The sequence below is a fragment of the Lathamus discolor genome, chromosome Z, assembly GCF_037157495.1.
Source record: "Lathamus discolor isolate bLatDis1 chromosome Z, bLatDis1.hap1, whole genome shotgun sequence".
In the NCBI taxonomy this organism is placed as follows: Eukaryota; Metazoa; Chordata; class Aves; order Psittaciformes; family Psittacidae; genus Lathamus; species Lathamus discolor.
The window spans coordinates 21,047,394-21,059,578 of record NC_088909.1 but is presented as its reverse complement, the minus strand read 5'-3'; the positions used below and the strand labels follow the sequence as shown (position 1 = coordinate 21,059,578).

At 44.5% G+C, this 12,185-nt stretch overlaps 1 protein-coding gene across 2 annotated transcripts in view; it reads right to left on the bottom strand.

Annotated features, from left to right (window-relative positions):
• WDR59 (WD repeat domain 59) overlaps positions 1 to 12,185 on the bottom strand; it is a 51,260-nt gene that overhangs the window by 18,503 nt on the left and 20,572 nt on the right. For both annotated transcript variants that reach the window (XM_065663688.1, XM_065663689.1), the window contains 7 exons: positions 10,494 to 10,626; positions 6,912 to 7,036; positions 5,920 to 6,084; positions 5,008 to 5,103; positions 3,415 to 3,571; positions 2,075 to 2,144; positions 1,666 to 1,819 (listed from right to left, as the gene is read on the bottom strand). In XM_065663688.1, coding sequence (XP_065519760.1) covers positions 1,666 to 1,819; positions 2,075 to 2,144; positions 3,415 to 3,571; positions 5,008 to 5,103; positions 5,920 to 6,084; positions 6,912 to 7,036; positions 10,494 to 10,626 — 900 coding nt within the window. The remainder of the gene's footprint in view (positions 1 to 1,665; positions 1,820 to 2,074; positions 2,145 to 3,414; positions 3,572 to 5,007; positions 5,104 to 5,919; positions 6,085 to 6,911; positions 7,037 to 10,493; positions 10,627 to 12,185) is intronic.

Here is a 12,185-nt window from a genome sequence, read left to right as displayed (position 1 = left end):
AAATGACATAAAAATACGTAGCATTGATCTAACAGAGGGCATGACATTATTTCACTTCGGCAAAGACTTTCTGATTCTTTAGGAGTTAAAGTTTAGTTTTGGTTTGGTTTTTAAACTTTCATCTGCAAGAACATTTGAGCTAACTTTCTGCTATGGCCTTTACACTTCTTCCAATCCAGTATGCAAGGAGAGAGCTTGGTTACACAATGCTCTCTCCATTTTCTTCCCTCCCTATGATACAAAACTTGTCGCCACCAATACAAGAGCTGCGGAGACAGGTCACATGAAATTGCACCAAGCTGCTTCTACATGTTATTTTTAGCCTTGTCTGTCATCTTAGAGAGCTGTGTCACAGGCAAGCATGCTGCAGAGGACAGAGGTAGCTCTTTAAATAAACTCTCCTGCAAGGACCAGAACAGGCTGTAATTATACCTGGCAGAACCATTTTCTCTTCCCATCAAATAGGAGTTTGTGTGGGGAAAAAAAAAAGAATGGGGACTCCAGAGTCTTTTGTGGTCTGTGTGGAGGCAAAGCTTGCCATGGAGAGAGAGGGCTTCCCCATGGCTAGAAAGTGCAGTGACTAACTTATATCATGAAAGCAGGACATAGTCCCAGAGAGGTCAGCTGTCATGTCCAGCACTACTGGAAAATCAGTACCTCTTTTGGGGCCAAGGAAGGATGAGAGCTCAAGGCTCTGACTTTCCCTCTGCTCTCAGGACAGGAGTTCCCAAGTTCCACTGCAGCAGAGTGCAGACAGCTCTCGGCTTTCCCTGGGATACCTGGAAGCTCTCTACTGCTGCAGAGGATAATGTCCTCAGCATGGACAGTAGTGGGCAAACTACTTGAATGCCTCAAATTCTCAGGCTCTCAGTGGAAGCTTATTGTACTTCTGCAAGCCACTTCACCCCCTGCTGAAGCAGAGAGCTAGTTTCTGAGCAAGCTTCCCAGCCTATTGCTCCCACAGCATCCACTTCAGGCACATCAGGCCCTCAAGTTGCTTGAGAACTACAGCCACCCTACAATTACCAACAGGTCTTCCTCACCCTCTATGTCCCTGAAGAAAACAATCCCACTCACCCCCAAAGCCTTGCTTGTAAACAACGACAGCAAGACCTACACCTAAACCAGAAGTATGTGGACTGGAAGATCTTCGGAGAATCATGTAGGAACGACTTTTATTTTAAAAAAGTCCAAAGGGGCACATATCCCTGAAAGAGACACCTGTAATAAAAATAACCAAATATACCCCATAATCAAGGAGAAGTTATCAGTTAGCTGCAGAGAGCCACAACCCTTTGCAGTTATATACATAGGGGAGTACAGAGAACAGCAGAGTTGCCTATATGTATTTATCTGGAGGCTACAACTTGAGCGTGAAATTTTAACCCTACTTAATGCAGAGGGAGACAGTGTAATGAACTGAAGAAAGCTGTGATGGTCAGTGTAGAGAAATATCAAAAAAGCAGGTCAAATACTAGAGTGGACCAGTACAGAGTTACTAATAGGAGATAAATCCATTTGATATTTTTACAGAGCTGCCTGTAAAAAGATGCCTTCTTTGCGGAATATGAAGATTCTGTTACTAGAAACGCTTACAACTATATGAAAGGAATACAGATCACAAAAGCTGATGCGTTAGGAAAAGCTTTTTGCTCTGGTATTTACCCTCTCTTTGTAGTAGAAGGAGCTAATGGAGACTTGCTCCTTCTCGCTACGTGTCGGACTCCCACTGTACAAACGCAGATTGCCTGGAGTCTCTGTGCGGATCTTCATTGGAGTAATGAGGCCACTATGGTATGCTGATAAAGCTGACAGGGACCTGGAAAAAAGAGAATACACTTTCAGGAGCTTTTACACACCAAACAGTCCTGGAGGCTCACACCAACATCTCCACTAACAAGTTGCTAACAGCGTTTTGAAAGGAGTCTGCTGAGGGCCGTGCTGTAAAGGACCAGGCTCTCTTGTGTCGAGAACACTGCCAACAGTAGAGGTCAGCAGCTCCAGCGTAGGAGTTGATCCCCTGTTTTCCCACCCCGTGACAGCAGCACACCTCAAACTGGACAACGATACTCACCTGGGTGTGGGCTCCATAGGGGACACTGCACGGTGCATGGTCATGGGTCTTGTGAAATACACCAGGTACCCTAAAGAGACAGCATATGGCACAAATATCACAAAGTGAGGAGAAGATTATCCAGGGGTGGGTTACACAAGGAAATATGATCATTTAAGGTATCTGAATCAAGGGACTGGGTGCCTACCCATTACCATGAGTGCTTTTAAATCTCAAGTAGACAACCACATTTTCTGAAACCAACTGCACTCCCTGCAAACTCATTAAAATAGATGTTCTGTTGAGATGATTGTCTTAAAAGCACCATCTCAAGTGGCTTACAGAATGTTAAAGGCAGTAAGAGAAAATGAGCAGGTACATACTCCTGTTTTTACTCTTCACCAGAATACATCAAGCACCGATACTCTAGAGGAAAGTGAGGTGATGCCTGGCTATACAGAGAAACCAGCTATACAGAGAAACCAGCTTGTACATCTCTCAACAGATAACCATAGCCATCTCAAGCCACTCCAGAGCGCTCTCTCACAAGCCTTATCCAATTTGTTAGCATCTCAAGTGTCTTCATACACCCACTCTTGCAATAGTTTCAGGACTTAGCAGGTTTCACTGAGCCTATTCAATGCAATACCACCCTGTTTTTCTGGGAATTCAATAAGGACTCTGTGAAAAGCAGCTTTCAAAACATGCTCAAACTGGGATGTGGTCAGATGTGGAGGAGGCATGCTTGCATCTGAAACAGCTCAGTGAAACTTAACAGCTCAGACCTTAATCTGTTTTTAGGATGATCTCTGCATTGTACACTTTCCTGGAAACCTGGACGTGATTGTACACCACCTCCCATTTAAGAGAATTTTCCCAAGGACCTCAGAAAACAGAAAGGGTGCAGAGTGAGAAAAGAATGGTTAGTAACAAGAATACAGTTTCAGCAAGGGGTAAATTCAACCCCAAATCACCAGAATTTGTGAAGACTGAGCACCAGAGTATGTACAGCAATTTGATGTTGGTAAGAGAGAGCTAGGCAAGGTAAACAGCTATTCCCAGTCTTCTGTAAAACAGTGGTCTGTCAATGCCTCTGGCATGCCACAAACCAAGGGCCATTTCTTCAACCAGCCCTGGAGTTCCAAATCCTAAAATCCCACACATGCAACACCAACTGAAAACAGTTACTAACTAGCCTCATTATCTGCAAATTTATCACAACCTCACTACTTTAATACTGTTTCCTACTCATTGCATACAAGTAACCAAAACCTTGTTTTATTCAGAGGCAAGCCTTCCCCAAAACATTCAAAGGCCCATTCTTCAGGTAAGTGTCGTAACATATCAGTGATGGGGCTAACCTGCACCACAGAACCTGGCTCCAGAGGTCCGTGGAAATGGTATGTTGGAGTCCTGGTATGAGCCATAGGCATTGGAGACCCGAGCAAACGTGGGCAAGGGGGGTGTTACGGAGTTGGACAAAGCGTAGGGATTGCTGGATGTGCTGTCCTCTTGGTTCTGAAACAGAAGTTACTCAAGGTCACACTCCGGCTGCCACAGGAAGGAAACACAGCTGGAGCACTGGATATCACAGTGTGGAGCAGCCTCACAGAAGGTGCTTGTTGTTTGAACCAGAGCAGATCAAGGACAGAGCATCGTTATTGGTCTGCTGCAAAGGCACTTGCAAGCACATTTACCTTTGAGGAAAGGGCTTCTCTGGCTGCTTGTCCAGAGATTTTTCTCCCATCATAACCATGTTGAAATGTAGAGCTTAACCTGGGGTGAAATAGAGGGAAACTACACAGAAAATCTGATCCTCTCACTGCATATGACTCCCAAGACTGGTTATCACTCTAAGGGGAATTCAGCTAAACCTGACACCTCAATGATGCAAGTGAGACAAAGTCTCCTTAAATAAGAATACCACACAACTGTGGGGAGTTCAAACGCAGGCTGGGAGTCAAAGTGAGGAAGGCAGGTAGTGTGCAAAACCTCAGGCCTATCCATGAATTTTGGCAAAAATCTGCATTTATATGGATAAAGAGTACTACAGCTTAGGTGTAAAGGAATTCTCTAAAGGCAGTGGCACCTGGCTTGAGTCATCAGATTTCCATACAATAGAGAAAGTTCCCACTCTAAGAACATCACTGCTGAAACCAAACAGATTAAGCCTTTCCTTGTTAAAAATTAAAATAAAAAATAAAAAATAAAAAAGCCCTTTATTTGTGATGAATAAACAAAACCTCTTGGAAAAGAAACCTGAGGAGCCTCTCCAATCTTTTCCTGAATGCTGAAAACACCCACCCTGGTACACTTCACCCACACACAGACCTAATACCTGACACTGGGATGCTGAGTAGGTATCACAGATCTCTCAGCTATGGGTAGGGTGTGACTTGGATTTATCTGCAGTATCATCCTTACAAAACCTCAGCACAAGGCTTCAGAAAAGACTTTCACAGATTTATTTTTTTTGAGGGATTAAACAAACACCCTAGAATAGGACTAGCAGGATATGTGACTAGAACTGAGGAGGTAAAGGCATCTGCCACTGCCTTCCAGACAAGAATGGATCCATCAGCTTCCCAAGGCCTCTTCTCTAACGGATGATAACCATGCTCTAGCACTAGTTTGATATACTGCGAGCTGGTAAACTACCATGCACCACTCAGGTGCTCCAACCCGCGGTCACTGCTGCTAACTTGAGCATCATTGAGCATGCAGAGTTCCCCAAAGCAGCAAATCTTCAGGGCCTGATTTTCAAAAACAAAATACATCTAACGATCCACTTAGTTTTCTTCAACACAACCAGAAGTGCTTACTCAAATATAATGGCCAGTCAGAGGGGTCTATTTACATGTCTAATGAAGCTGGACTCTCACTGCAGAGTCAGAAGTGTGGGATGTGGGAGAAGACAACAAACCAGGACAAAAAGCCCATGCAGCTCTCCATACCACAACAGACTCCAGCCAGGAGACCAGCTGACGCAGGCAGGGCTCCAGGCAGCTCTGGTTCCGCTTCACTTTCTGCAGAGAAGTGTCTTTCAGTATCTGGAATAAACACAAGATGCAGCTTGAATCATGGCTGTATTAACACTTTTCAAACATCCTTTTTTGTCTGCAGAGTAGCTAAGATGCCAGGATCCAGAGAGGCCAGAGATACCCCCTAACACCACTGGTGTGCTATCTATTTGAGAAATCACTGTGAGCTTTGATCAGAGCACTGAGGCTTCATCTAGATTCAGCACACTCTGAGACAGGATTTGGGCTTCTACACTGCTGTAGCTCACACGTTCCATATCGGTTTGTGGAAAACTGGATGAGGGCTGGTTTCTGTTTCAGGAAGGAATACAAACTGATCTATCAACTTGCTGCTGGGGAAGGAATTCCCCAGCAATAGCAACAGGATTTCCTACACCAGATGATCAAACACCTGGTCTGGAATTAGCTGATGCTGTGTAAAAATTCCATTAATTTTTAAAATAGTTTGTGGAGGACAGAGGGAAGTAATACCCCAGCTCAAAAACATGATCTTTCTGCAGCTGGATGCTTAGCTGGTCATTTTTTTTATTATGGGGTTGGGGTTAATTGTGTGAAGAGAAGGATGGTAGGGATCTTCAGGCAACAACAACACACATCACACCAGAACAGAGTAACAGTGAGGAATACACGTTTAAAATGCACCAGTGGCAAAAGGCAAATACTGGGCTGCAAGGCCAAAAAAACCCTATCCCTAAGAGCTCCGCAATGTATCAGTTCAAAGCGGTATGTATTCAGCAAGGTGAGATGTTTTATTGTGTCAGTAATCTGGACATCAAGTATCCAGCATTTGTAAATGTATAAAGACACTGTATACTCCCCACTCACCTTCAGCAGCTTTGCCTTCATGGAGGCAGTGATTGAAGTTGGGTTGATGAACTGGAACGACGGTGCAGCATTATTGGGATACTGGACAGGGAACATCACCAGCATCCTGACTCTGTGGTTGCCACAATGCACCGACACCGTACAGCTACGACTCACTGCATCCATCTGTGAGGAAAAGCAATTGCTGTGTAGTTAGATCTCCAAGGCCTTTTAAACTTAGAATGGCTTAAATTCATGCTGAGGGGCTGATTCCTCTGCACACCCGTAAGAGAAATCATATTGTTCTCAGTGGCAGTGAACACAGTGACAGCAAAAACCCCAGGCAGATGGGCACAGGCTCATCTCTCATCAGCAGACTGCCAATCCAACATGCCAGCATCTGGAGACCACAGCCAGGAAATCAGGCTCTGCTCCCAACAGTCATTGCTCCGCAGCCAACTTCACTTAGCCATGGAGAGCTCCAGTCCCAGTGCAGCAGTAGTTGGCACCACCTAAGATCATATACCAGGGTCTTGGAAAACTCTTATCAGGAGCTGTGAAACCAGAGGGGTGGGAAAAGGAGACAGGCAGCTGCCTCAAACCTCCTACCAGTGCTGTGCCTTCAGCCAGCTTCCACACAGAGAGGAGGATCTGGTGGGCAAGGGAGATGCCAAAATTGAGGGAGAGGCACAGGATGGAGATAGCTCAGCAGATCAGACATGCAGTAGAAAAAAGCAACTTTCCACTCTGCAGTCTAGACAGAGAGCAAAGCACCGTCCAGCCTTCTTGGGAGCAGCAAGTGTATTTACCGTGCTGAAACACTTCCCTCACTCCCAGTGTCTGGCATTAGCTTCATTCCGACTACCCCTGGCCAAGAGGATCTCTGCAGCTCAAAATAAACCTTGTTTACAGATAGCAGTCACTGCAGCAAAGAAGGTTCTCCTCTAAAGGCTCCAATAAGCCAACCTGCCCATATCTCTTTCCAAACAAGCCAGCAAAAGGAAACACTCTACCTCCACATTGACATTTCGGATCTGCACATTGATCAGCGAGAACTCTTGCTGCAGCGTTTGGGGCAGCCCCAGTTGCTCTGTTTTCTTTCCCACCAGTGGGTCACTCAGGAAATCTTCTTTTAAGGCTGTCAGGAACGATGGAGAAATGGTTGAGACAAGTTATAACAGACAAACTTTTAGCATGTGATGCCAGGAGGCAGCCAGGACAGCAGGCTTTCCTCTGCACTTCTGACACATGGAGGTATGAGTTTTACCTGCCAAAGACCTGGGAAGTCTGAACAGCTGTTTAGAAGCAAGCTTCTGGGCCTTGTCCTTCAAGAAAACGAAACCTATTTGCTCACAGGTTTCCCAAGATGGTTACAGAAGCTGCCTGTTTACTGTAGAGCCCTAAGTGATCTATCTCTGCTCATTTGACACCCATTGTCCTCCCTACACAGTACTGCCAGAGTCTCAAACAGCTGAACTGGAGCCTCTCAGGTCACTGTGAAAGAATTGCTGCCAAAGCAATCTCCAGGAGGACCTCTGGTCATCGGGACTCACACCCCACCACTCTTAGCTTTCAGGGAATGCTTCTAAAGCATGATAAGGCTGGGGAGAGAAAAAGAGCGTATTTCTGGCAGTAGCAGAGGCTTAACTCATTTATAGCAGCCATTTTCACTTAACGTTGCAAAGCATTCTAGTGCTTTAACAGCTTCTAAAGCCCATCTAAACACTGGGTCTAGTGTCAAACTCCAACAGTTTTCAGAGGACAGTAACCCCAAAAGCCAGAATATATTTAAACAGTCAGGCAAGCACTGCAGGACACAAGGGATTACGGTTAAGATGGCAAACTTGACTGAGTTTCAGAAGAATTGGTCTCTGCCTGTGGTGCTGCCTGGCTTTTGCCTCGGATCTTGCTATGTATCCCCATTAGGGCAGGGGCAGCTTCTTCGGAAGAGTGTTTTGCTGTGGCACCACTTCCTAAGATAACAAAAGAAGTATTTTTTATTCCTCTGTTCCAAGGACACAAGGGAAGTCCCAATTATTCGGTTGTCATCCTCAAGTTTGCTGTATCACATTGCACAGACTATTCCTAGCAAAAAAATAAATGACAAGAAATGCAAAAAGCTGCCCTTTTACAGGCCCTTGCTTAAAATTTACTGACTTTACTGCTGGGATAAATATATCTGGTTTTACTGCTGCCCAGTGGGTTGCTGAATTTGGATAGGTAGGATGCTTAGCTACCCATTCCTGTTTGCAGTTTTATTATAGTGCCTAAGTATACTTCACAAAAGAGATCTGAAAAGGGGATTAAACGAAGATCAGTGGCTCTCAGGGAAGATAATTATTTCTAGCTCAATTCACCACACAGCTTACTGAAAAGCTGTCTCTGAGGTTCCTGATATGGGCAGTACTCTCCCTTTGTCTTCTCCTCCCATCCCCTTCAAATTAGTTTCTAGTCTCCCAAAGCCCAAATATTTGCCTAGATTCCTAAAGACCCTTTACAGGAAGCTGCCAGTGACGAGAGCTGTGCACTGAAGACACAGCTGGCGGGCTTTCTGATTTATCTGCAGAGCACTGCTTTCTTCAAAGATCCCCCAAAGTGATTTACTAATATAGCATGGAGAAACTGTCTGCACCTGAAACACAGGCACCTCCACGGCAAAACATCAATGCCCCACAACAGTTTTTAGGCTAGAAAGAAATTAAATTCCTCCTTAAGGACTTGCCTAGGCATTAATCCTGCAGTCACGGTATTTGCAGCAAAATCTACCCTGCTAAAGAAAAGCCATTTTCATTCCCCTTAGCTTCAAGAGAAACCCTACCAGTCTGAACCAAAGCCAGACCCACACAGAAACCACACAGGACAGATGAACATGACCTAATCAGGAACAATGAAAGAGTTAACTCTCTCCTGTGGAAAAAGAAAGGTCAGGCAGCCCTGAGAACACATAATGCTCCCAGTGGGAGCAAGAGTGGCTGTGCTTCCCCACACAGCATTGTTCATGGAGAGCACAGGTAGCCAGGCTTTTTTCTATCATATTATAAAATATAGGCAGAGGTGCTGATTTAGAAACCCTCATGTAGGCAGAGGTGCTGATGACCTTTATAAATTTGTTCTGCTGCCTGGCAGAAAGGAACTTCACTGGGATTTTCTGGGCAGGAAGCTTCCAGTTAGTAAGAGATGCCTTCCCTAAGGGACCTCACAGCTGGGTACTTTATGACCAGATATTAGATCACTTCCCTTCTCTCCAGTAGGTTGGCAAGTCAAAGGGAGAATCAAATTGCTTTCTTGTAAGCCACTCACATAGGGATTGATTGTAGCATCCTGATCCAATACAGAAAGGAACACTGAATTTAAACCCAAGCCATCACAAAGGCATGGAAGCAACCAATTCTTCTTCCTCAGTATTAGATATAGAACACTCTTTAGATATCTTTTCCACATGCACATCATCACTGTGGGCTTCAGCCGCTGCAATCTCTTCTATTCTGGCACCTACACTCTTCAAACACTAACACCCTGAATGTTTAAGGCCAGAGCCTTAACCTCACAAATCCTCCTTCCCATTCCTTCCTTGTATGCCTTGTCTTCATAGAATCATAGAATAGTTAGGGTTGAAAAGGACCTTAAGATCATCCAGTTCCAACCCCCTGCCATGGGCAGGGACACCTCACACTAAACCATGTCACCCAAGGCTCTCTCCAACCTGGCCTTGAACACCATCAGGGATGGAGCATTCACAGCTTCCCTGGGCAACCCTTTCCAGTGCCTCACCACCCTTACAGTAAAGACCTCTCCTTATATCCAATCTAAACTTCCCCTGTTTAAGTTCAAACCCATTACCCCTTGTCTTATCACTGGAGTCTCTAATGAATAGTCCCTCCCCAGCATCCCTATAGCTCCCCTTCAGATACTGGAAGGCTGCTATGAGGTCCATGAAGAATGCTTCATCAATGCTTTCTGTTAAAGCCTCTAACCTACTCCCATCTGCCCATTTGGTACTTAGAAGTTAGAGATAGTATCACTCCCCCTCTGGTCTGCCAGCCCTCAGTCACCTCTCATCAATACACAAATAAAACTTCACAAGCTCTCTCCATGCTAATTCTGGGGGATGGGAGAAGACACCAGCAAACACCTCCACATTAGATCAGTTCACACAGTGCCCCCAGCAGAAGTGTTTAGGTACCAGGTGTCAAGTAAGCAGCTTGTGTCTGAGTGCTGTACCCATACAGTCCCTTTTTCTGCGGGTTCACCTGTCAGCTTAAATTAATCTACCTTCTTAAAATGCAGAATTACTTTCCTATTGCTTTATTTTTGGCAGCAAGCCACAATTATGACAAAAAGAGAATGCAATGGTATTAGTAACAAGGAAGAGCTTCATTTTAGAGCTAGAATCATTGCGGTAGAGGAGAAAAAACTTGGGAAGACCATTCTGAGACACTCCTAGTGTTTTCCCTCCTCCGACATGGGGAATCCACTAGCCTCTGGAACAGCAGCAGTTGGCTCTTTGTCTATGAAGTTATTTTCTTACATCAAGATGCATCTTCTTCCCAACACAAAGTGGTGTTTGAAGTTCCACAACCCATCACTTGTCTCACCTTCCTCATCCCCATGTCCAGAGTTATGCTGGGGCTCTGAGTCCTGTGGGTGAAGGGTCTTGTCTGGCTCTGGCAGATGAGAAATCCCATCAATGAGGTCCTCGACTCCATCCAGGATATCATTAGCACATAGCTGAAAAGAACAAACACACTCATGTGCTGCACAACAGAAACCAAGCTGTGGAAAGAGCCACCACTAAACAACTCATTTCTCCAGGGAGCAGGATTTGCAAGGTAGGTCTATCCAGGCCACAGTCATGACCTAGACCTCATGATTGTTTCTATGACAAAGATAGGTGATCTTCCACTTTCCAGCATCCCCAGCTCTGTCACCTCAGACAGGCTCGCCAAATCTCCTGCTCACTTACAAAGCCTCTTAATTGACAGAGCCAGCCTAAGTAACAGGTTTTACTTTAATCAAAACAAAACCTGGTATGACTTTAATTCCTTGAATTAATTTGTCAGAATTAGTTTAATTTTTTAGATCAGCTATAACAGCAGCACACTTTCTGCTTTTGATATTTACACTCCAGCAGGACATAGAGACTGAGGTACATGCTAGGGACCTTAGTGTTCTAGGTCCTGTATCAAAAGAGACCATGAAAACTTGTATTTTAAGTTCAGCACAGGAAAACAGTGAAGATGAAGAGAGGAAACATAGGGAGAAGAAATAAAAAGAGTGTGCAATGTAGCAAATTACAGCACTGGTCACCAGCAACATGCCATCATGTGTGTTGTTTGATTAAGACAAGGACAGAGGAGTGGAGTGGGAGCCAGCACAGGAAGTGTAAAGGCTCTGACATGGATGAACAATTGATTTAAAGACTAGAAAGAAATCAAATGTTCACAAATATATCAGGTAGGAGTAAAGGGTCATTTTTCACAGAGAAAGTTTGTTACAGACCTGCAGGACTCCTGCAGGATCTGTGCTGGGACACATGCTTCTCAACATACTCATTAAAAACCTGGAATAGGAGGTGAATAGCAACATGACCAGGTTTGCTGATGCCACCAAGTTTTTTAGGGTAGTAACAAGAGTGGCTGACTGCAAACAATCACGGAAGGACCTTACAGGAGTAACTGTATTAAAATAAAAGATGAAGTTCAGACAAAGCAACACACGTAAGGTTAAAAAATGGCAAGTTCAAGCCAACTGAGGAAACAAAATGCAGAGGGCCAGACTAAGCTGATGTTTTCATGGAATTATGCCTGACAATTTACAAAACTACAGTACTGCGAATTCTTTGGAAAGAACAAAGATCATATCCTCAGCCCAAATAGTGAAGCTGAAAAAGGGTCATGAAAGGCAGAAGGGCAAATACCCTGTACAAAGGATGAAAATCAAGACCTTCTGTCTTGAAAAAGAAGGCAGCTGAGCAGGAATATCAAGGATATCTATGGAATCGTTAGTATCATGTACAAGATGCCTGCTCATTTAATCTTTAATGCATTGAAACTGTCAGGTTGCAAAATAAACACATGAAAGGACTTGGTTTTCCACACAACATGCATGAAAAGTCATGAAACTCCTTACTGATAGGATGTTAAAGATGACATAAATTTACACAGGTCCAAGAAAAGATAGAACAAGCCAATGGAAGTGAAACTCATCAAGCTCTGTCGAGTACAAAGATGCCAGACTCAATGAGCCTCTAAGCTGCAAATTGCAGCGGCCTGGCAGGGCTCCATACT